A 23,993-nucleotide genomic window follows, 5' to 3' on the forward strand; every position below is an offset into this window, starting at 1 on the left:
CAATGGGCTTTTCTTTGCAATTGAAACCACTGTTGCATCGCAGTTCCTTTTAGAATTCATTAACTCTTGGTTTGTTTCGTCATGATCTAGTGCGCGCTATGCACCTGTGTTTCCCTAGAATGGAATGAAATGAAAGGGAGGTGCTTCAGTTGTGCTGCTTGACTGGTTGTTGCCTGCTGAAGGTTTGCTGCTTTCTCTGACAGATCCTCCTTGAAGCGGTCCGTGGCAATGACTACCGGAGTGATGTTGCTGTGGATGACATTTCCTTTCATGTAGGATGTTGTGAAGGTTGGTCTGATGTACTCGGTGCTTCCTTTGGATGAATTTCTCAAATGTTGAAAATAATTATGGCATCGTTATGTGAGTTGAACCGATTGGTATTGCTCCTGTCACACTCTGATTCTCTTTTGATTTTCCATGCCTCGGTCAGCTAGAAATGTGCGATGATGTGATTCTGTTATCAAAGTTTTTATGTTCTAAGACAGTACATCTCATTCCAGCAGATGATTGTGGGCCAACGACATCTCCAACTACAGCCAGTACCATGATGCCTGAGAATACAGGTAAAGGAATGCAAGATGTATGTAATGTGGGCTGAGAGTGTTCGATTTGAATGCACATAGCATAAGAAATAAAATGGACGATCTTGAAATTCAGCTACAGATTGGCAAGTATGACGTTGTGGCCATCTAAGGTATGCCATACTGAAGTAGTACTTTGTAGCCTATTGCTTGTTCTAGTTTTCCATCTGAATCATTCTGTTTAAGCAACTTCATCTGCACTTTTGGAGGGAATTGTATCTGCATGGATCACATTTTTTGAGGTCTTCATTTTCTGAGCACTAATGTTCACTTTATGGGTGAAAATTATTCCGTGTCTCCTCTCATCCTGCCCTCAATTACTTCAAATCTGTCCCTCGAGAGATGATTATGCCATCTGCTAATTAGATTAGATTATGAGGACACGCAGTCCTCTTTTATTGTCATTTAGTAATGCATGCATTGAGAAACGATACAAAGTTTTTCCAGAATGATATCACAGAAATAAAAGACAAACAAGACTGAAAAACTGACAAAGACCAGATAATTATAACATATAGTTACAACAGTGCAAAGCAATATCGTAATTTGATAAGAACAGACCATGAGCACGGTAAAAAAAGTCTCAAAGTCTCTCAGAAGTCCCATCGTCTCACGCAGGCAGAGAAGGAAGCAAGACTCTCCCTGCCATGAGCTTCCAGTGCCACAAACTTACCGATGCAGCACCCTGGAAGCACCCGACCACAGCCGACTCTTGAGTCCGTCCGAAAACTTGGAGCCTCTGTCCAGCCCTCCGATACCGAGCACCGAGGATCATCTCTGCCGAGCGCTTTGACCCTGGGCACAGGTAATAGGCAAAGCCGAGGATTTGGGGACTTCCCCTCTGGAGATTCTGGATCGCTGAGCAGCAGCGGCAGCGAAGCGGGCATTTCAGAAGTTTCTCCAGATGTTCCTCCGAGCTTCTGACGTCTGCTTCCATCAAATCAGGATCATGCACGGCATCCTACATACAAATACGATATCATTTCGGAGCGGCCACGCGCGCTGTGTCACGCTGCCATCTTCTCCTCCCCTTGAGTTGTTAATCTAAACATTATCACCTGGATTTGAATTATCTGTCCCTGAATCTCTTTGGTGAAGAACGCAAATCTGTGGCAACGTGGGGGCATTGGGAGCAAGGGTGGACCCAAATGCACGACTCATCTTGTGAGGTTAATTAAATTGAGTTTATTGTTTGATACCAGGAGAGCAAAGCAGAAGCAGGAATAGCGAACCGGACAAAGACTCAGGACTACGGCTAGGCTGGGACTAAGGGTCTGGGCTTGGACTCGGAATCGGATCCCAGAACTAGAGGAGACATGAAGAAGCCAGGGTATGGACTCTGAGCCAGAGACTGGGCAAGGACCCAGTACCTGGGTCTTGCCTCGAGCTCGGACCCCAGAACCAGGCAAGGAGATGACATGGGCTAGGGAGAGGAGAAACATGGGAACACAGAGCCTCGGTCTCGGGAGAGCAGGTACATGGAACCATGGACACATACAGAGAACACAAAGCCGGGACCCCTCCTTGGGTACAGGCCATAGGGCCGGGACTCACACATAGAACAGAGAGCCGGGACCCCTCCTTGGGTACAGGACATAGGGCCGGGACTTACAAATAGAATAGAGCCGGGACCCCTCCTTGGGTACAGGACATAGTGCCAGGACTCACACACAGAACAGAGCCGGGACCCCTCCTTGGGTACAGGACATAGTGCCGGGACTCACACACAGATCAGAGCCAGGACCCCTCCTTGGGTACAGGACGTAGGGCCGGGACTCATATTCAACAGGACACTAACATGAGACTGGACAGTACAAAACAATGACAGACAGATCCTATCTAGCTCCGGCGATGGAACGAGACAGAGGTGCAGGCGAGGGCTAAAGACGAGGCGAGGCAAGGCTTCAGGAGGGAGGGGCAGAGAAGGGATTCAGAGAGGGGGGTAGGACAAGAATCACAGACCGCCAGGGCCATGACTTCACTTGGTAATTGGATGCCGCCAGGCCCAGGACTCGACTCGGTACGTGGATGCTGCCAGGACCGGGACTCGACTCAGTAGTTCGATGCTGCCAGGGCCAGGATTTGACTCGGTACTTGGATGCAGCCAGGGACAGGATTTGACTCGGTACTTGGATGCCACCAGGGCCTGGACTTGACTTGGTAATTGGATGCCTCCAGGTAGTGGCGAGCTCTCGACTCAGCCCGGGAACAATACACAGCGGTTCTTGATTCCCTCTGGCGGGTTAACTGACGTCGGTGAGGAAACTTTGCAGGCTCACTTTGGCAAGGTAACTTGACAGGGTTGCTCCAGTGAGGAAAGACGAATTACCGGCACTCGCTTCGGGCGGAGACAGGGCTTGCACCGGCCAGATGACATTAGCACGCAGTACCTCTGATGACTTTGCAGATGCTCTCGCCCTGAAAGGCTGAAAGCCGGAGACTATAAGCCACCGGTTCAACTGAGAGTAAATTGCCTCCAATCACCAAGGCTGAGGCACACGGGAAAACAGGGAATCAACGGTCCGGATTGTAACATAAACAAAGTAAATTTAAAGAGATCCCGATCCGGACCATGACAAAATCATTTGTCACAGTCTAATCCCAAGAAGATCCATACAAATTGCCAGTACATTTCTTACTGGCTAAGCCTCCACATCATCAAGGATATCTTCAAAAGTCTGTGCCTCAAAGAGTTGGCATCTATTGATAAGCATCCAGGGCATGCCTCCCAGTTACTGCCATTGGGAAAGAGATAGAGGAGATTGAAGTCCCACACTCGGATTTGAGGAACAGATTCCAGTGTTCTGCCGTCATATTTCTGAACGGTCCATGTATGCTACCTCACTTTTCCCCTTGTGCTTATTTATTTCTCTTCTGCTTCTAACTTGCAGTCATTTTGAATGCGTTGTCCTATATTCCACACAGAAAACAACAAATTTGAAGAAGAATGTCAGCAATAACAGAACTATTTCTGATTGTTTTGCTGTTTTCAGAGACTTCCTGCACAGTGCAAGGAGATCCGCACTATATGACCTTTGATGACCAAGCTCACGACTTTATGGGAACGTGCACATACACCTTATCAAAACTGTGCAGTACCAGCAGCGGTCTGCCCTATTTCAATGTTGAAGCTGCAAATGAGCACAGAGGCAGAAACCCATACGTGTCTTACGTGAGACAAGTCAACGTTGAGGTTTCCAGTCACAGAATCACGCTAGGAAAGGGGCGTGTGGTAAAGGTAAGGGCTGGATGTGCTGAGTGTCTTCGTCAGGTGCATTGCAACGTCTGCAGAAGAATGAATTGATGGATGATTTGGATGTTTGCAGGTTGATGGGGAAGAGGCAGTGCTACCAGTTTCAGTCAGCCCGGGAGTTGTTGTCGCTCTGACTGGGCAGTACGTCGTCATTACCACTAGTTTTGGATTGCGAGTGAAGTTTAATGGCAAGCATCGAGCTGAGGTGACTCTCTCGAGTCTCTTCAAAGGCAAGGTGTGTGGAATGTGTGGGAACTATAATGAAGACAGAAGGGATGATTTTCTGAATCCAGATGGAATAATGGAACCTGACTCAGTCAGCTTGGGCAACAGCTGGCAGTCCGGAAATGACACAAGGTACAGTGTGAGAAAGCTGCTGGCAACGTTTCCATTGGGTTGGAAACTAACTGTCCTGTTTCTGATTTCCATCTTTATGCTCTTTGAGTTTTGATTTAGCTGGAAGTATTTGTGATTTGGGATGCTGCTGTTTCTGCAGGTGTACTCCTGATGTTGGCATCAGACCAGATTGCAGTGAGGATGAAAAGCGTATCATCGAAAGTAAATATTACTGTGGGATAATCAAGGATGCAGACGGTCCTTTCAAAGGGTGCCATTCGAAAGTCGACCCGGAAGCTTATTTTGCCGACTGTGTATACGACCTTTGTGCGTTAGGCACGGAGCAGGAGGCTCTGTGCAGCAGTTTGGAGTCGTACGGAGATGCATGCCAGTCAGAGGGAGCGAGAGTGGAAGCCTGGAGGAATGAGACCTTTTGCCGTAAGTGCTTGAGAGTCTAGTGCCAGATCTTTCAATGACACCTAGTGGAGATAGAGAGCAGTGAGAAGTGTTTGAGCAGTTAGTTCTGATGGAAGGAATGTCAGATGAGAGTAACGTGTAACCTTCTGGATTCCGTTCACAGCTGTAAACTGTGGAGCGAATAGTCATTATGAGCAGTGTGGCTCAGCTTGCCCAGCTACTTGTGTGAGTCCGAGTGCTCCATCGCGCTGCTTGAAACCTTGCGTGGAAGGCTGTGTATGTGACAGTGGGTACCTTCTCTACAATGACCGATGTGTGCCAGAGGAGAAGTGTGGTTGCTGGTATGAAGGAAAGCACTACCCAGTGGGCTCTGAACTATGGACAGATGATACCTGCTCAAGAAAATGTAGATGTCCTTCTGCGGGCAGTAAAATGGTGTGCTGGGATTCAACATGTTCTAAAGATTCATACTGTGGAGTTGTAAACGGCGTCCCCGGTTGCTACCCATACACGTACGGTATCTGCAGAGTGCATAATGATCCGCATTACAACACCTTTGACAAAGCCACCCTGCACTTTATGGGCAGCTGTACGTACACAATAGCCAAGTCGTGTGGAAATTCCTCCTCCCTTCCGTACTTCAACATTGAAACAAAGAATGAAAATCGTGGCGACGCAAGAGTATCTTATGTTCAGAAAGTGCATGTAACTGTTCACGGCCACAGCGTTTGGATTGTGAAGGGGGAATCTCAGCGGGTGTTGGTAAGTATGTCTCTTACTGTCAGTCTAATTCTTCTGAAGTACAGCGCTCTCCACCAAAAATCATTTTAGGTGGAAACATTTGATCGGTAAAGCATTTTGCTTGTGACTGGAGATGCGAGTAACTGAGAAGGGACGCGCAGTGCGATGGAAGTGAGTCGAAGTAAAGTGGCATTGGGAGCTTTTTATGCTCAGCTCTGAACGGCTGTGAGTGTGTACACCTGTGACGGCTAACGTCATTAGACATGCCTGAAGGGCTTGATAGGTACACGGTGCAAATGGTTGTTTTGTTTCTCCAGGGCTGCAATCCCATACAGTCTGTATGATGCAGTATTTCGTCTTGTGCACAGGTTGATGACGTGTGGGAGACCTTACCTGTCCAGCGTGGCAAGGGTGCCCTGAGTGTGAGCAGGAGCGGAAGATACGTGGTCCTGACAACTGATTTTGGCCTCCACGTGTCTTACGACACTGATCATTCAGTGGAAGTGAAGGTGCCGAGTACGTACTTTAATCAGGTTTGTGGTATGTGCGGTAACTACAATGGAATATGGCAGGATGACTACATGAAACCTGACGGATCGCAAGCTAAGGATGTCAACGAACTGGGAAATAGCTGGAAGGTGCCACCTGACGAGCCGGGTTGTGACCCAATCGAGCCAGGAGTGTGTTTGCCCGCAGATGAGGAGCGCTACCGAGGTGATGATTTCTGTGGTCTGATCACCAGCCAGCAGGGGCCATTTGTAAACTGCCACTCGGTAATCAACACCAATGGTTTCTTTGAAAGTTGTGTTGTTGAAATGTGCTTGACGGATGGAGACCAAGGAGCTCTGTGTAGGACCCTGCAGATCTATTCGGATGCCTGTCAGAGAGCAGGAGTGACCATTGTGCCATGGAGGAACTCCACTTTCTGTGGTACGTATGAGTAGGCTCCAAATGTTGTTGGAGTAATACTGTACACTGGATTCCGGTTCATTGAGACACCCGGGACCAGTACGTTTTGGCCCAATTAAGTGACTGCTCCAATCAGCCAAAGGGTCATGGAAATAATTAATAGTTATAAAAAAAAAGACAAACTGCTGTTTAACCGATCAACAAATTCTCTACATCTGTGACGAAGATGGCAGAGTTTGTCATCAAAACATCGATTAAAATCGATACTTGTTACCGACCGGAAGTCCGAGGAGAGTTTACTCAGCAAATTATGTATATAAATGAAATAAAGAGCAAATTATAATCCTACCCATACTACTAAAGTACTCTAAATCAATCTATTAGTTCCCAATAGTTATCGCTGGAGGAATCGTTCAGTAGAAGCTGCCATTTACTGTTGATTGTTAGTGAAGGAGATCGGTGCAGACAACTGGTGTAGATTGTTCTGCTCATGCAATGCTTTCGAAGATTGCATCCTGCAAAACTTCATTATTATTATCACGTTTAAGGTGATTTCTGATACATTGTATGTAGTTCTTAATTTGTGGAAGTAGTGAGATCATTTCCTTTTCCATCCCAAGCTTTTCTGGCATCTACAAGCCAGACTGCCTGAAACCACAGTGAGCAAAAGAGTTCTGAATCGTCTTCTGCTTATTTCTTACCAAGTGTCAGTGACAAATATCACAAGCACATTCAACTGATACTACTTGAAAACTATTCGCTCTAAGCAGAGTGTCGTGTCCAACGGCCAGACATGTCCACACGACTGACACAAGTTCATCTGTTCCCAACCTTTTTTACGTCATGGTCCCTTACCATGTTCCGAGCGGACCATGTACCACACCCCTGCGCAAGTCAGAAATTATCTGGCAGCAGTGTACTGGCCCAATGAAGCGACACGGTGTCCCAAACAAATAAAGGGAATGACGGTTATTTGCTGGATCAGATTTAGTTCCTTAAGAGTTGTCCCAAATAAGCAGCTGCCCTGATTAACTGATGGCCCAATTAACCGGAATCCAGTGTACTTACCAATTTTCGGAGCTGTGCAACATTGTGTCAGAGAATGGCCATTTGTGAAGTTTCTTGAATTGAAGTGTGAAAAGATTTGTTGCTTCTCTGCTTTCAGGTATCGTGTGTGCAGCCAACAGCCATTACAATGTATGTGCCAGCGCTTGTCCAGCCACTTGCACTGATCGCTTTGCTTCGGAGAACTGTAGTAAGCCTTGTGTGGAGGACTGTGAGTGTAACCATGGCTTTGTCCTGAGTGGAAGCTTGTGCGTGTCTGTCGAGAACTGTGGTTGCACGCACAAGAACAAATACTACGAGGTAAGTTGGACGTGTTTGCGGTGCTCTTTGGTTTCTATGGAAACAAGGTTCTGTTTCCCATCAGAGCACACAGCACTTTTGAAAATAAACCTTGCCGTTTGTGTGTCAGAAAGGTGCAATGTTCTGGGAAGACGGATGTCGAGAAAAGTGCCGCTGCACTGGAAATGACCGAATCGTGTGCGAACCAGCAAATTGTGGACCGGGAGAAATTTGCAAAGTGCAGGGTGGCAATTTGGGATGTTACGGCGCTGACACTGCGATTTGCCATATCTATGGTGACCCGCACTACACAACATTTGATGGGAAGCTGTACCATTTCCAGGGTGCCTGTAATTACACGGTGACCGAGACTTGTGGAAATACATCTGTCCAATTTTCTGTGACGAGTAGGAATGAGCACCGTGGTAGTCCGAGCTGGACTGTCGTTAACTCGGTGAGCGTGCGCCTGGAGAACCTCCACATTGCATTGCGGAAAAATAGGGACGTTTATGTGAGTATCATATATTTGAAAGAGTATAATTTTCAGCATTGACATGATGTTGTCAAGCAATAGTCGGGTTGTTTGTGATTTTCTGGAAGCTAACTCTGTCATGCTTTGTTTAGGTGGATGGAGTGAGGGTGGAGCTCCCTGTGGAACCCACTGCTTCGGTAAGACTGTCGCTGGTAGGATCATATGTTGTGCTCCAGACCAACTTTGGTCTTCAGGTGAAGTTTGACGGAGATCATCAACTGGTCGTAGTTGTGGACGAGAGATACAAAGGACAGCTGTGTGGCTTGTGCGGAACCTACACCAATGACCAACTGGATGACTTCTTGAAACCTGATGGAATACTAGCTTCGGATTCAAATCAGTTTGGGAACAGTTGGACAGTTACTGACAATGACTGGCCGTGAGTATTGTCATCTGTGATATATGTGAAGGCAACTACTAAGACTTATCCACAAGTCCTGAAAAGTGTTACAGCCAGTGGCGATGTTGCTTGAAGTTAAGGAATGTTGGGGCAAGGACGCGATATCATGGAGATAATTCAAATCAACGCGAGTGTATTGTTCTCTTGAATGACAAGGGCACACAGGGGAGAAATGTAAAGATATTTCCAGTGTTGATTTCAGGATGTCTTTCAGTCTTTTCAGTTGTGTCATGGAGTCATGTTCTTTCTTGTATATTCTGATGGCATTGTGCAATTTTTCTGGCAAGCCCTCCCTGTACCCTTCCAGCCTTCTTTCTGTTTTGGAGAGGATGAAATGGGATAAATTAAATTTGAGAAGAGTGAGAGATTGTTTCTGTTGCACAGGTGTAACCCAACAGCTCCACTTCCGCCACCATGCGAGCCAGCAGCAAGCGAAGAGGCAGAGAGATACTGTAAAATAGTCTTGGCTAACCCTGGTCCATTTAAAGAGTGCCACTGGCATATCCCACCCCAACTCTACTTTGAGAGCTGCGTCTATGACCATTGTGTGACTGGCGGAGATTCTGTTCAGATGTGCAACACGCTGGAGTCTTATGCTTCAGCTTGTGAAGCAGCTGGTGTTGTGCTGGGAGATTGGAGGCAGCAGAGTGGGTGTACTGAGAAAAGTAAGTCCAAACTCTTAATCTTTTCCTCTGTCTTACTTCTGCATGTGGTGAATTGAGAAACCCAGTTAATAGAGAAAACACATTTTCCATTGAAAACCCAAGCTTTTTGCTGTCCAATCAGCTGCACGCAAGTTTCTTTGTAGAGAGTTGGGCAAATGTATTCTAGCAGTTTACATGTTGTCATCCACTGATGAATGAAGGATTGCTTTTGAGAAAGGTGTTCAAGATTGCTTAATGCTTGAAGTTCCTGATGCAAGCTGAGGCTTTTGCCATCATTGCCGTTTCTGGGACTGCATCATGCCACAATGAAATAAACCGGTAAAAGTTGCAGAATATCTCCTGAAGGAGCCTTCCGGCTAAGCGTACACAAATCCGAGTACTTTAGAGCAAGTAGGAAGTCCTTCAAGCTGACAATGGTATCTGAGTGAACATCTCTGCTGACTGGCACTGAAGTCTGATTACATAGTATCTGCATCTAGCCTTCACACAACAGGGAACCTAATTTGTTCTTCCTTTCCCTGTAGATGTTGAGTAATAGCCTGTCCTCATTCATTGTCTCAATTCTCTGATGGGTAGGTGTGGAAAATTATCGTGCCTCCCATAAAGTGCAGTGCCGAGGGACTCTACAGTGTCTTGATTGAATAGTATGGTGTTGAAGATTTTTAACTGTTGTTGAGAGTATTGAGATAAATGGTCTGTCTTTCTGAAATCGGCAGGTTGTTCATTGGATTGTAACTTTGACAAAGACTTGTGCCATTGGACCCAATCCAAGAACGATACGTTGGACTGGAGACGCATCAGAGGGTCGACACCGTCACCTTACACAGGACCGAGTTTTGACCACACCACTGCAGGTAGGTGAAGTGAGATAGCTGTTTAGCCACTGTGCGTCTGATTTCTGTTGGGACAATAAACCTTCTTGTGTGTGCAGGTGGTTACTACATCTACATTGAAGGCAACGATGGCCAAGCAGGAGACCGAGCCCAGTTGGTCAGTGCTCCATGTGCAGAGAGAGGAGCTCGATGCATGCGATTCTGGTACCACATGTATGGAGTAGCTCGGCATATGGCTTTGAACGTTTACCAGGTTGAAAGCGGAACAGCAGTGCTGAAGTGGTCTGATTCAGGAAATAAGGGAAACCGATGGATTGAAGGACAGGTTAGCCTTCACCTGTCTGGAGATTCTCAGGTAAGCTGCATGGATAATATTTAAGAAGTCACTGAAATAATTTTTTAATTCATACAAGTCCGGGAAAATAAATAATGATGGAGACACCGTGTAACCTATGGTGTTTGTGTTGGTTGTAAGGGGACTTGTAAATTTTAGTGCATTTCCCACCACTGTGTCCAAGGTTGATGAGTACGAGAATATTCTTACACTGCATTGCACATTTCTCTTTCCTCTCCCCTTGCAATCTACGAGTCTTAGTCCATCAAAATGTGTAGCTACTTTGTAGACTTATCATCATGTGATCCAGTTTCGGTATTTCTCGACACAGCTCTTAATTAATTCAAACCTTGCGCTTCATTGTCCACACACAAATATCAACGCAACTGTATACCCCAACCCAAAGACTTAGATCATGAATTCTGTTGTTCCCTCTGTAACAATACTCACTCAGAACACTCCCTGAATTTTTCACACTGAAATTGGGGATCTCCTGTTGGCCAAATGATTGATCCTTCTTCTGCCAGCACCTGGCAATGGGCTTTTCCTTGCAATTGAAGCCACTGTTGCATCGCAGTTCCTTTTAGAATTCATTAACTCTTGGTTTGTTTCGTCATGATCTAGTGCGCGCTATGCACCTGTGTTTCCCTAGAATGGAATGAAATGAAAGGGAGGTGCTTCAGTTGTGCTGCTTGACTGGTTGTTGCCTGCTGAAGGTTTGCTGCTTTCTCTGACAGATCCTCCTTGAAGCGGTCCGTGGCAATGACTACCGGAGTGATGTTGCTGTGGATGACATTTCCTTTCATGTAGGATGTTGTGAAGGTTGGTCTGATGTACTCGGTGCTTCCTTTGGATGAATTTCTCAAATGTTGAAAATAATTATGGCATCGTTATGTGAGTTGAACCGATTGGTATTGCTCCTGTCACACTCTGATTCTCTTTTGATTTTCCATGCCTCGGTCAGCTAGAAATGTGCGATGATGTGATTCTGTTATCAAAGTTTTTATGTTCTAAGACAGTACATCTCATTCCAGCAGATGATTGTGGGCCAACGACATCTCCAACTACAGCCAGTACCATGATGCCTGAGAATACAGGTAAAGGAATGCAAGATGTATGTAATGTGGGCTGAGAGTGTTCGATTTGAATGCACATAGCATAAGAAATAAAATGGACGATCTTGAAATTCAGCTACAGATTGGCAAGTATGACGTTGTGGCCATCTAAGGTATGCCATACTGAAGTAGTACTTTGTAGCCTATTGCTTGTTCTAGTTTTCCATCTGAATCATTCTGTTTAAGCAACTTCATCTGCACTTTTGGAGGGAATTGTATCTGCATGGATCACATTTTTTGAGGTCTTCATTTTCTGAGCACTAATGTTCACTTTATGGGTGAAAATTATTCCTTGTCTCCTCTCATCCTGCCCTCAATTACTTCAAATCTGTCCCTCGAGAGATGATTATGCCATCTGCTAATTAGATTAGATTATGAGGACACGCAGTCCTCTTTTATTGTCATTTAGTAATGCATGCATTGAGAAACGATACAAAGTTTTTCCAGAATGATATCACAGAAATAAAAGACAAACAAGACTGAAAAACTGACAAAGACCAGATAATTATAACATATAGTTACAACAGTGCAAAGCAATATCGTAATTTGATAAGAACAGACCATGAGCACGGTAAAAAAAAGTCTCAAAGTCTCTCGGAAGTCCCATCGTCTCACGCAGACAGAGAAGGAAGCAAGACTCTCCCTGCCATGAGCTTCCAGCGCCACAAACTTACCGATGCAGCACCCTGGAAGCACCCGACCACAGCCGACTCTTGAGTCCGTCCGAAAACTTGGAGCCTCTGTCCAGCCCTCCGATACCGAGCACCGAGCATCATCTCTGCCGAGCGCTTTGACCCTGGGCACAGGTAATAGGCAAAGCCGAGGATTTGGGGACTTCCCCTCTGGAGATTCTGGATCGCTGAGCAGCAGCGGCAGCGAAGCGGGCATTTCAGAAGTTTCTCCAGATGTTCCTCCGAGCTTCTGACGTCTGCTTCCATCAAATCAGGATCATGCACGGCATCCTACATACAAATACGATATCATTTCGGAGCGGCCACGCGCGCTGTGTCACGCTGCTATCTTCTCCTCCCCTTGAGTTGTTAATCTAAACATTATCATCTGGATTTGAATTATCTGTCCCTGAATCTCTTTGGTGAAGAACGCAAATCTGTGGCAACGTGGGGGCATTGGGAGCAAGGGTGGACCCAAATGCACGACTCATCTTGTGAGGTTAATTAAATTGAGTTTATTGTTTGATACCAGGAGAGCAAAGCAGAAGCAGGAATAGCGAACCGGACAAAGACTCAGGACTACGGCTAGGCTGGGACTAAGGGTCTGGGCTTGGACTCGGAATCGGATCCCAGAACTAGAGGAGACATGAAGAAGCCAGGGTATGGACTCTGAGCCAGAGACTGGGCAAGGACCCAGTACCTGGGTCTTGCCTCGAGCTCGGACCCCAGAACCAGGCAAGGAGATGACATGGGCTAGGGAGAGGAGAAACATGGGAACACAGAGCCTCGGTCTCGGGAGAGCAGGTACATGGAACCATGGACACATACAGAGAACACAAAGCCGGGACCCCTCCTTGGGTACAGGACATAGGGCCGGGACTTACAAATAGAATAGAGCCGGGACCCCTCCTTGGGTACAGGACATAGTGCCGGGACTCACACACAGATCAGAGCCAGGACCCCTCCTTGGGTACAGGACGTAGGGCCGGGACTCATATTCAACAGGACACTAACATGAGACTGGACAGTACAAAACAATGACAGACAGATCCTATCTAGCTCCGGCGATGGAACTAGACAGAGGTGCAGGCGAGGGCTAAAGACGAGGCAAGGCAAGGCTTCAGGAGGGAGGGGCAGAGAAGGGATTCAGAGAGTGGGGTAGGACAAGAATCACAGACCGCCAGGGCCATGACTTCACTTGGTAATTGGATGCCGCCAGGCCCAGGACTCGACTCGGTACTTGGATGCCACCAGGGCCTGGACTTGACTTGGTAATTGGATGCCTCCAGGTAGTGGCGAGCTCTCGACTCAGCCCGGGAACAATACACAGCGGTTCTTGATTCCCTCTGGCGGGTTAACTGACGTCGGTGAGGAAACTTTGCAGGCTCACTTTGGCAAGGTAACTTGACAGGGTTGCTCCAGTGAGGAAAGACGAATTACCGGCACTCGCTTCGGGCGGAGACAGGGCTTGCACCGGCCAGATGACATTAGCTCGCAGTACCTCTGATGACTTTGCAGACGCTCTCGCCCTGAAAGGCTGAAAGCCGGAGACTATAAGCCACCGGTTCAACTGAGAGTAAATTGCCTCCAATCACCAAGGCTGAGGCACACGGGAAAACAGGGAATCAACGGTCCGGATCGTAACATAAACAAAGTAAATTTAAAGAGATCCCGATCCGGGTCATGACAAAATCATTTGTCACAGTCTAATCCCAAGAAGATCCATACAAATTGCCAGTACATTTCTTACTGGCTAAGCCTCCACATCATCAAGGATATCTTCAAAAGTCTGTGCCTCAAAGAGTTGGCATCTATAGATAAGCATCCAGGGCATGCCTCCCAGTTACTGCCATTGGGAAAGAGATAGAGGAGATTGAAGTCCCACACTTGGATTTGAGGAACAGATTCCAGTGTTCTGCCGTCATATTTCTGAACGGTCCATGTATGCTACCTCACTTTTCCCCTTGTGCTTATTTATTTTTCTTCTGCTTATAACTTGCAGTCATTTTGAATGCGTTGTCCTATATTCCACACAGAAAACAACAAATTTGAAGAAGAATGTCAGCAATAACAGAACTATTTCTGATTGTTTTGTTGTTTTCAGAGACTTCCTGCATAGTGCAAGGAGATCCGCACTATATGACCTTTGATGACCAAGCTCACGACTTTATGGGAACGTGCACGTACACCTTATCAAAACTGTGCAGTACCAGCAGCGGTCTGCCCTATTTCAATGTTGAAGCTGCAAATGAGCACAGAGGCAGAAACCCATACGTGTCTTACGTGAGACAAGTCAACGTTGAGGTTTCCAGTCACAGAATCACGCTAGGAAAGGGGCGTGTGGTAAAGGTAAGGGCTGGATGTGCTGAGTGTCTTCGTCAGGTGCATTGCAACGTCTGCGGAAGAATGAATTGATGGATGATTTGGATGTTTGCAGGTTGATGGGGAAGAGGCAGTGCTACCAGTTTCAGTCAGCCCGGGAGTTGTTGTCGCTCTGACTGGGCAGTACGTCGTCATTACCACTAGTTTTGGATTGCGAGTGAAGTTTAATGGCAAGCATCGAGCTGAGGTGACTCTCTCGAGTCTCTTCAAAGGCAAGGTGTGTGGAATGTGTGGGAACTATAATGAAGACAGAAGGGATGATTTTCTGAATCCAGATGGAATAATGGAACCTGACTCAGTCAGCTTGGGCAACAGCTGGCAGTCCGGAAATGACACAAGGTACAGTGTGAGAAAGCTGCTGGCAACGTTTCCATTGGGTTGGAAACTAACTGTCCTGTTTCTGATTTCCATCTTTATGCTCTTTGAGTTTTGATTTAGCTGGAAGTATTTGTGATTTGGGATGCTGCTGTTTCTGCAGGTGTACTCCTGATGTTGGCATCAGACCAGATTGCAGTGAGGATGAAAAGCGTATCATCGAAAGTCAATATTACTGTGGGATAATCAAGGATGCAGACGGTCCTTTCAAAGGGTGCCATTCGAAAGTCGACCCGGAAGCTTATTTTGCCGACTGTGTATACGACCTTTGTGCGTTAGGCACGGAGCAGGAGGCTCTGTGCAGCAGTTTGGAGTCGTACGGAGATGCATGCCAGTCAGAGGGAGCGAGAGTGGAAGCCTGGAGGAATGAGACCTTTTGCCGTAAGTGCTTGAGAGTCTAGTGCCAGATCTTTCAATGACACCTCGTGGAGATAGAGAGCAGTGAGAAGTGTTTGAGCAGTTAGTTCTGATGGAAGGAATGTCAGATGAGAGTAACGTGTAACCTTCTGGATTCCGTTCACAGCTGTAAACTGTGGAGCGAATAGTCATTATGAGCAGTGTGGCTCAGCTTGCCCAGCTACTTGTGTGAGTCCGAGTGCTCCATCGCGCTGCTTGAAACCTTGCGTGGAAGGCTGTGTATGTGACAGTGGGTACCTTCTCTACAATGACCGATGTGTGCCAGAGGAGAAGTGTGGTTGCTGGTATGAAGGAAAGCACTACCCAGTGGGCTCTGAACTATGGACAGATGATACCTGCTCAAGAAAATGTAGATGTCCTTCTGCGGGCAGTAAAATGGTGTGCTGGGATTCAACATGTTCTAAAGATTCATACTGTGGAGTTGTAAACGGCGTCCCCGGTTGCTACCCATACACGTACGGTATCTGCAGAGTGCATAATGATCCGCATTACAACACCTTTGACAAAGCCACCCTGCACTTTATGGGCAGCTGTACGTACACAATAGCCAAGTCGTGTGGAAATTCCTCCTCCCTTCCGTACTTCAACATTGAAACAAAGAATGAAAATCGTGGCGACGCAAGAGTATCTTATGTTCAGAAAGTGCATGTAACTGTTCACGGCCACAGCGTTTGGATTGTGAAGGGGGAATCTCAGCGGGTGTTGGTAAGTATGTCTCTTACTGTCAGTCTAATTCTTCTGAAGTACAGCGCTCTCCACCAAAAATCATTTTAGGTGGAAACATTTGATCGGTAAAGCATTTTGCTTGTGACTGGAGATGCGAGTAACTGAGAAGGGACGCGCAGTGCGATGGAAGTGAGTCGAAGTAAAGTGGCATTGGGAGCTTTTTATGCTCAGCTCTGAACGGCTGTGAGTGTGTACACCTGTGACGGCTAACGTCATTAGACATGCCTGAAGGGCTTGATAGGTACACGGTGCAAATGGTTGTTTTGTTTCTCCAGGGCTGCAGTCCCATACAGTCTGTATGATGCAGTATTTCGTCTTGTGCACAGGTTGATGACGTGTGGGAGACCTTACCTGTCCAGCGTGGCAAGGGTGCCCTGAGTGTGAGCAGGAGCGGAAGATACGTGGTCCTGACAACTGATTTTGGCCTCCACGTGTCTTACGACACTGATCATTCAGTGGAAGTGAAGGTGCCGAGTACGTACTTTAATCAGGTTTGTGGTATGTGCGGTAACTACAATGGAATATGGCAGGATGACTACATGAAACCTGACGGATCGCAAGCTAAGGATGTCAACGAACTGGGAAATAGCTGGAAGGTGCCACCTGACGAGCCGGGTTGTGACCCAATCGAGCCAGGAGTGTGTTTGCCCGCAGATGAGGAGCGCTACCGAGGTGATGATTTCTGTGGTCTGATCACCAGCCAGCAGGGGCCATTTGTAAACTGCCACTCGGTAATCAACACCAATGGTTTCTTCGAAAGTTGTGTTGTTGAAATGTGCTTGACGGATGGAGACCAAGGAGCTCTGTGTAGGACCCTGCAGATCTATTCGGATGCCTGTCAGAGAGCAGGAGTGACCATTGTGCCATGGAGGAACTCCACTTTCTGTGGTACGTATGAGTAGGCTCCAAATGTTGTTGGAGTAATACTGTACACTGGATTCCGGTTCATTGAGACACCCGGGACCAGTACGTTTTGGCCCAATTAAGTGACTGCTCCAATCAGCCAAAGGGTCATGGAAATAATTAATAGTTATAAAAAAAAAGACAAACTGCTGTTTAACCGATCAACAAATTCTCTACATCTGTGACGAAGATGGCAGAGTTTGTCATCAAAACATCGATTAAAATCGATACTTGTTACCGACCGGAAGTCCGAGGAGAGTTTACTCAGCAAATTATGTATATAAATGAAATACAGAGCAAATTATAATCCTACCCATACTACTAAAGTACTCTAAATCAATCTATTAGTTCCCAATAGTTATCGCTGGAGGAATCGTTCAGTAGAAGCTGCCATTTACTGTTGATTGTTAGTGAAGGAGATCGGTGCAGACAACTGGTGTAGATTGTTCTGCTCATGCAATGCTTTCGAAGATTGCATCCTGCAAAACTTCATTATTATTATCACGTTTAAGGTGATTTCTGATACATTGTATGTAGTTCTTAATTTGTGGAAGTAGTGGGATCATTTCCTTTTCCATCCCAACCTTTTCTGGCATCTACAAGCCAGACTGCCTGAAACCACAGTGAGCAAAAGAGTTCTGAATCGTCTTCTGCTTATTTCTTACCAAGTGTCAGTGACAAATATCACAAGCACATTCAACTGATACTACTTGAAAACTATTCGCTCTAAGCAGAGTGTCGTGTCCAACGGCCAGACATGTCCACACGACTGACACAAGTTCATCTGTTCCCAACCTTTTTTACGTCATGGTCCCCTACCATGTTCCGAGCGGACCATGTACCACACCCCTGCGCAAGTCAGAAATTATCTGGCAGCAGTGTACTGGCCCAATGAAGCGACACGGTGTCCCAAACAAATAAAGGGAATGACGGTTATTTGCTGGATCAGATTTAGTTCCTTAAGAGTTGTCCCAAATAAGCAGCTGCCCTGATTAACTGATGGCCCAATTAACCGGAATCCAGTGTACTTACCAATTTTCGGAGCTGTGCAACATTGTGTCAGAGAATGGCCATTTGTGAAGTTTCTTGAATTGAAGTGTGAAAAGATTTGTTGCTTCTCTGCTTTCAGGTATCGTGTGTGCAGCCAACAGCCATTACAATGTATGTGCCAGCGCTTGTCCAGCCACTTGCACTGATCGCTTTGCTTCGGAGAACTGTAGTAAGCCTTGTGTGGAGGACTGTGAGTGTAACCATGGCTTTGTCCTGAGTGGAAGCTTGTGCGTGTCTGTCGAGAACTGTGGTTGCACGCACAAGAACAAATACTACGAGGTAAGTTGGACGTGTTTGCGGTGCTCTTTGGTTTCTATGGAAACAAGGTTCTGTTTCCCATCAGAGCACACAGCACTTTTGAAAATAAACCTTGCCATTTGTGTGTCAGAAAGGTGCAATGTTCTGGGAAGACGGATGTCGAGAAAAGTGCCGCTGCACTGGAAATGACCGAATCGTGTGCGAACCAGCAAATTGTGGACCGGGAGAAATTTGCAAAGTGCAGGGTGGCAATTTGGGATGTTACGGCGCTGACACTGCGATTTGCCATATCTATGGTGACCCGCACTACACAACATTTGATGGGAAGCTGTACCATTTCCAGGGTGCCTGTAATTACACGGTGACCGAGACTTGTGGAAATACATCTGTCCAATTTTCTGTGACGAGTAGGAATGAGCACCGTGGTAGTCCGAGCTGGACTGTCGTTAACTCGGTGAGCGTGCGCCTGGAGAACCTCCACATTGCATTGCGGAAAAATAGGGACGTTTATGTGAGTATCATATATTTGAAAGAGTATAATTTTCAGCATTGACATGATGTTGTCAAGCAATAGTCGGGTTGTTTGTGATTTTCTGGAAGCTAACTCTGTCATGCTTTGTTTAGGTGGATGGAGTGAGGGTGGAGCTCCCTGTGGAACCCACTGCTTCGGTAAGACTGTCGCTGGTAGGATCATATGTTGTGCTCCAGACCAACTTTGGTCTTCAGGTGAAGTTTGACGGAGATCATCAACTGGTCGTAGTTGTGGACGAGAGATACAAAGGACAGCTGTGTGGCTTGTGCGGAACCTACACCAATGACCAACTGGATGACTTCTTGAAACCTGATGGAATACTAGCTTCGGATTCAAATCAGTTTGGGAACAGTTGGACAGTTACTGACAATGACTGGCCGTGAGTATTGTCATCTGTGATATATGTGAAGGCAACTACTAAGACTTATCCACAAGTCCTGAAAAGTGTTACAGCCAGTGGCGATGTTGCTTGAAGTTAAGGAATGTTGGGGCAAGGACGCGATATCATGGAGATAATTCAAATCAACGCGAGTGTATTGTTCTCTTGAATGACAAGGGCACACAGGGGAGAAATGTAAAGATATTTCCAGTGTTGATTTCAGGATGTCTTTCAGTATTTTCAGTTGTGTCATGGAGTCATGTTCTTTCTTGTATATTCTGATGGCATTGTGCAATTTTTCTGGCAAGCCCTCCCTGTACCCTTCCAGCCTTCTTTCTGTTTTGGAGAGGATGAAATGGGATAAATTAAATTTGAGAAGAGTGAGAGATTGTTTCTGTTGCACAGGTGTAACCCAACAGCTCCACTTCCGCCACCATGCGAGCCAGCAGCAAGCGAAGAGGCAGAGAGATACTGTAAAATAGTCTTGGCTAACCCTGGTCCATTTAAAGAGTGCCACTGGCATATCCCACCCCAACTCTACTTTGAGAGCTGCGTCTATGACCATTGTGTGACTGGCGGAGATTCTGTTCAGATGTGCAACACGCTGGAGTCTTATGCTTCAGCTTGTGAAGCAGCTGGTGTTGTGCTGGGAGATTGGAGGCAGCAGAGTGGGTGTACTGAGAAAAGTAAGTCCAAACTCTTAATCTTTTCCTCTGTCTTACTTCTGCATGTGGTGAATTGAGAAACCCAGTTAATAGAGAAAACACATTTTCCATTGAAAACCCAAGCTTTTTGCTGTCCAATCAGCTGCACGCAAGTTTCTTTGTAGAGAGTTGGGCAAATGTATTCTAGCAGTTTACATGTTGTCATCCACTGATGAATGAAGGATTGCTTTTGAGAAAGGTGTTCAAGATTGCTTAATGCTTGAAGTTGCTGATGCAAGCTGAGGCTTTTGCCATCATTGCCGTTTCTGGGACTGCATCATGCCACAATGAAATAAACCGGTAAAAGTTGCAGAATATCTCCTGAAGGAGCCTTCCGGCTAAGCGTACACAAATCCGAGTACTTTAGAGCAAGTAGGAAGTCCTTCAAGCTGACAATGGTATCTGAGTGAACATCTCTGCTGACTGGCACTGAAGTCTGATTACATAGTATCTGCATCTAGCCTTCACACAACAGGGAACCTAATTTGTTCTTCCTTTCCCTGTAGATGTTAAGTAATAGCCTGTCCTCATTCATTGTCTCAATTCTCTGATGGGTAGGTGTGGAAAATTATCGTGCCTCCCATAAAGTGCAGTGCCGAGGGACTCTACAGTGTCTTGATTGAATAGTATGGTGTTGAAGATTTTTAACTGTTGTTGAGAGTATTGAGATAAATGGTCTGTCTTTCTGAAATCGGCAGGTTGTTCATTGGATTGTAACTTTGACAAAGACTTGTGCCATTGGACCCAATCCAAGAACGATACGTTGGACTGGAGACGCATCAGAGGGTCGACACCGTCACCTTACACAGGACCGAGTTTTGACCACACCACTGCAGGTAGGTGAAGTGAGATAGCTGTTTAGCCACTGTGCGTCTGATTTCTGTTGGGACAATAAACCTTCTTGTGTGTGCAGGTGGTTACTACATCTACATTGAAGGCAACGATGGCCGAGCAGGAGACCGAGCCCAGTTGGTCAGTTCTCCATGTGCAGAGAGAGGAGCTCGATGCATGCGATTCTGGTACCACATGTATGGAGTAGCTCGGCATATGGCTTTGAACGTTTACCAGGTTGAAAGCGGAACAGCAGTGCTGAAGTGGTCTGATTCAGGAAATAAGGGAAACCGATGGATTGAAGGACAGGTTAGCCTTCACCTGTCTGGAGATTCTCAGGTAAGCTGCATGGATAATATTTAAGAAGTCACTGAAATAATTTTTTAATTCATACAAGTCCGGGAAAATAAATAATGATGGAGACACCGTGTAACCTATGGTGTTTGTGTTGGTTGTAAGGGGACTTGTAAATTTTAGTGCATTTCCCACCACTGTGTCCAAGGTTGATGAGTACGAGAATATTCTTACACTGCATTGCACATTTCTCTTTCCTCTCCCCTTGCAATCTACGAGTTTTAGTCCATCAAAATGTGTAGCTACTTTGTAGACTTATCATCATGTGATCCAGTTTCGGTATTTCTCGACACAGCTCTTAATTAATTCAAACCTTGCGCTTCATTGTCCACACACAAATATCAACGCAACTGTATACCCCAACCCAAAGACTTAGATCATGAATTCTGTTGTTCCCTCTGTAACAATACTCACTCAGAACACTCCCTGAATTTTTCACACTGAAATTGGGGATCTCCTGTTGGCCAAATGATTGATCCTTCTTCTGCCAGCACCTGGCAATGGGCTTTTCCTTGCAATTGAAGCCACTGTTGCATCGCAGTTCCTTTTAGAATTCATTAACTCTTGGTTTGTTTCGTCATGATCTAGTGCGCGCTATGCACCTGTGTTTCCCTAGAATGGAATGAAATGAAAGGGAGGTGCTTCAGTTGTGCTGCTTGACTGGTTGTTGCCTGCTGAAGGTTTGCTGCTTTCTCTGACAGATCCTCCTTGAAGCGGTCCGTGGCAATGACTACCGGAGTGATGTTGCTGTGGATGACATTTCCTTTCATGTAGGATGTTGTGAAGGTTGGTCTGATGTACTCGGTGCTTCCTTTGGATGAATTTCTCAAATGTTGAAAATAATTATGGCATCGTTATGTGAGTTGAACCGATTGGTATTGCTCCTGTCACACGCTGATTCTCTTTTGATTTTCCATGCCTCGGTCAGCTAGAAATGTGCGATGATGTGATTCTGTTATCAAAGTTTTTATGTTCTAAGACAGTACATCTCATTCCAGCAGATGATTGTGGGCCAACGACATCTCCAACTACAGCCAGTACCATGATGCCTGAGAATACAGGTAAAGGAATGCAAGATGTATGTAATGTGGGCTGAGAGTGTTCGATTTGAATGCACATAGCATAAGAAATAAAATGGACGATCTTGAAATTCAGCTACAGATTGGCAAGTATGACGTTGTGGCCATCTAAGGTATGCCATACTGAAGTAGTACTTTGTAGCCTATTGCTTGTTCTAGTTTTCCATCTGAATCATTCTGTTTAAGCAACTTCATCTGCACTTTTGGAGGGAATTGTATCTGCATGGATCACATTTTTTGAGGTCTTCATTTTCTGAGCACTAATGTTCACTTTATGGGTGAAAATTATTCCTTGTCTCCTCTCATCCTGCCCTCAATTACTTCAAATCTGTCCCTCGAGAGATGATTATGCCATCTGCTAATTAGATTAGATTATGAGGACACGCAGTCCTCTTTTATTGTCATTTAGTAATGCATGCATTGAGAAACGATACAAAGTTTTTCCAGAATGATATCACAGAAATAAAAGACAAACAAGACTGAAAAACTGACAAAGACCAGATAATTATAACATATAGTTACAACAGTGCAAAGCAATATCGTAATTTGATAAGAACAGACCATGAGCACGGTAAAAAAAAGTCTCAAAGTCTCTCGGAAGTCCCATCGTCTCACGCAGACAGAGAAGGAAGCAAGACTCTCCCTGCCATGAGCTTCCAGCGCCACAAACTTACCGATGCAGCACCCTGGAAGCACCCGACCACAGCCGACTCTTGAGTCCGTCCGAAAACTTGGAGCCTCTGTCCAGCCCTCCGATACCGAGCACCGAGCATCATCTCTGCCGAGCGCTTTGACCCTGGGCACAGGTAATAGGCAAAGCCGAGGATTTGGGGACTTCCCCTCTGGAGATTCTGGATCGCTGAGCAGCAGCGGCAGCGAAGCGGGCATTTCAGAAGTTTCTCCAGATGTTCCTCCGAGCTTCTGACGTCTGCTTCCATCAAATCAGGATCATGCACGGCATCCTACATACAAATACGATATCATTTCGGAGCAGCCACGCGCGCTGTGTCACGCTGCTATCTTCTCCTCCCCTTGAGTTGTTAATCTAAACATTATCACCTGGATTTGAATTATCTGTCCCTGAATCTCTTTGGTGAAGAACGCAAATCTGTGGCAACGTGGGGGCATTGGGAGCAAGGGTGGACCCAAATGCACGACTCATCTTGTGAGGTTAATTAAATTGAGTTTATTGTTTGATACCAGGAGAGCAAAGCAGAAGCAGGAATAGCGAACCGGACAAAGACTCAGGACTACGGCTAGGCTGGGACTAAGGGTCTGGGCTTGGACTCGGAATCGGATCCCAGAACTAGAGGAGACATGAAGAAGCCAGGGTATGGACTCTGAGCCAGAGACTGGGCAAGGACCCAGTACCTGGGTCTTGCCTCGAGCTCGGACCCCAGAACCAGGCAAGGAGATGACATGGGCTAGGGAGAGGAGAAACATGGGAACACAGAGCCTCGGTCTCGGGAGAGCAGGTACATGGAACCATGGACACATACAGAGAACACAAAGCCGGGACCCCTCCTTGGGTACAGGCCATAGGGCCAGGACTCACACATAGAACAGAGAGCCGGGACCCCTCCCTGGGTACAGGACATAGGGCCGGGACTTACAAATAGAATAGAGCCGGGACCCCTCCTTGGGTACAGGACATAGTGCCAGGACTCACACACAGAACAGAGCCGGGACCCCTCCTTGGGTACAGGACATAGTGCCGGGACTCACACACAGATCAGAGCCAGGACCCCTCCTTGGGTACAGGACGTAGGGCCGGGACTCATATTCAACAGGACACTAACATGAGACTGGACAGTACAAAACAATGACAGACAGATCCTATCTAGCTCCGGCGATGGAACTAGACAGAGGTGC

General features: G+C 46.3%; 1 protein-coding gene across 1 annotated transcript in view; it reads left to right on the plus strand.

Annotated features, from left to right (window-relative positions):
• The window catches only part of LOC140196969 (IgGFc-binding protein-like), a 102,970-nt gene that overhangs the window by 73,400 nt on the left and 5,577 nt on the right, over positions 1–23,993 (plus strand). The window contains exons 17-39 of the mRNA XM_072256906.1: positions 204–288; positions 3,575–3,819; positions 3,908–4,191; positions 4,331–4,608; positions 4,751–5,349; positions 5,697–6,258; positions 7,403–7,602; positions 7,712–8,092; positions 8,206–8,250; positions 8,995–9,178; positions 10,110–10,366; positions 11,083–11,167; positions 14,236–14,480; positions 14,569–14,852; positions 14,992–15,269; positions 15,412–16,010; positions 16,358–16,919; positions 18,064–18,263; positions 18,373–18,753; positions 18,867–18,911; positions 19,656–19,839; positions 20,771–21,027; positions 21,744–21,828. Coding sequence (XP_072113007.1) covers positions 204–288; positions 3,575–3,819; positions 3,908–4,191; positions 4,331–4,608; positions 4,751–5,349; positions 5,697–6,258; positions 7,403–7,602; positions 7,712–8,092; positions 8,206–8,250; positions 8,995–9,178; positions 10,110–10,366; positions 11,083–11,167; positions 14,236–14,480; positions 14,569–14,852; positions 14,992–15,269; positions 15,412–16,010; positions 16,358–16,919; positions 18,064–18,263; positions 18,373–18,753; positions 18,867–18,911; positions 19,656–19,839; positions 20,771–21,027; positions 21,744–21,828 — 6,325 coding nt within the window. The remainder of the gene's footprint in view (positions 1–203; positions 289–3,574; positions 3,820–3,907; positions 4,192–4,330; positions 4,609–4,750; positions 5,350–5,696; positions 6,259–7,402; positions 7,603–7,711; positions 8,093–8,205; positions 8,251–8,994; positions 9,179–10,109; positions 10,367–11,082; positions 11,168–14,235; positions 14,481–14,568; positions 14,853–14,991; positions 15,270–15,411; positions 16,011–16,357; positions 16,920–18,063; positions 18,264–18,372; positions 18,754–18,866; positions 18,912–19,655; positions 19,840–20,770; positions 21,028–21,743; positions 21,829–23,993) is intronic.

Source organism: Mobula birostris, chromosome 4 (genome assembly GCF_030028105.1).
Source record: "Mobula birostris isolate sMobBir1 chromosome 4, sMobBir1.hap1, whole genome shotgun sequence".
Lineage (NCBI taxonomy): Eukaryota > Metazoa > Chordata > Chondrichthyes > Myliobatiformes > Myliobatidae > Mobula > Mobula birostris.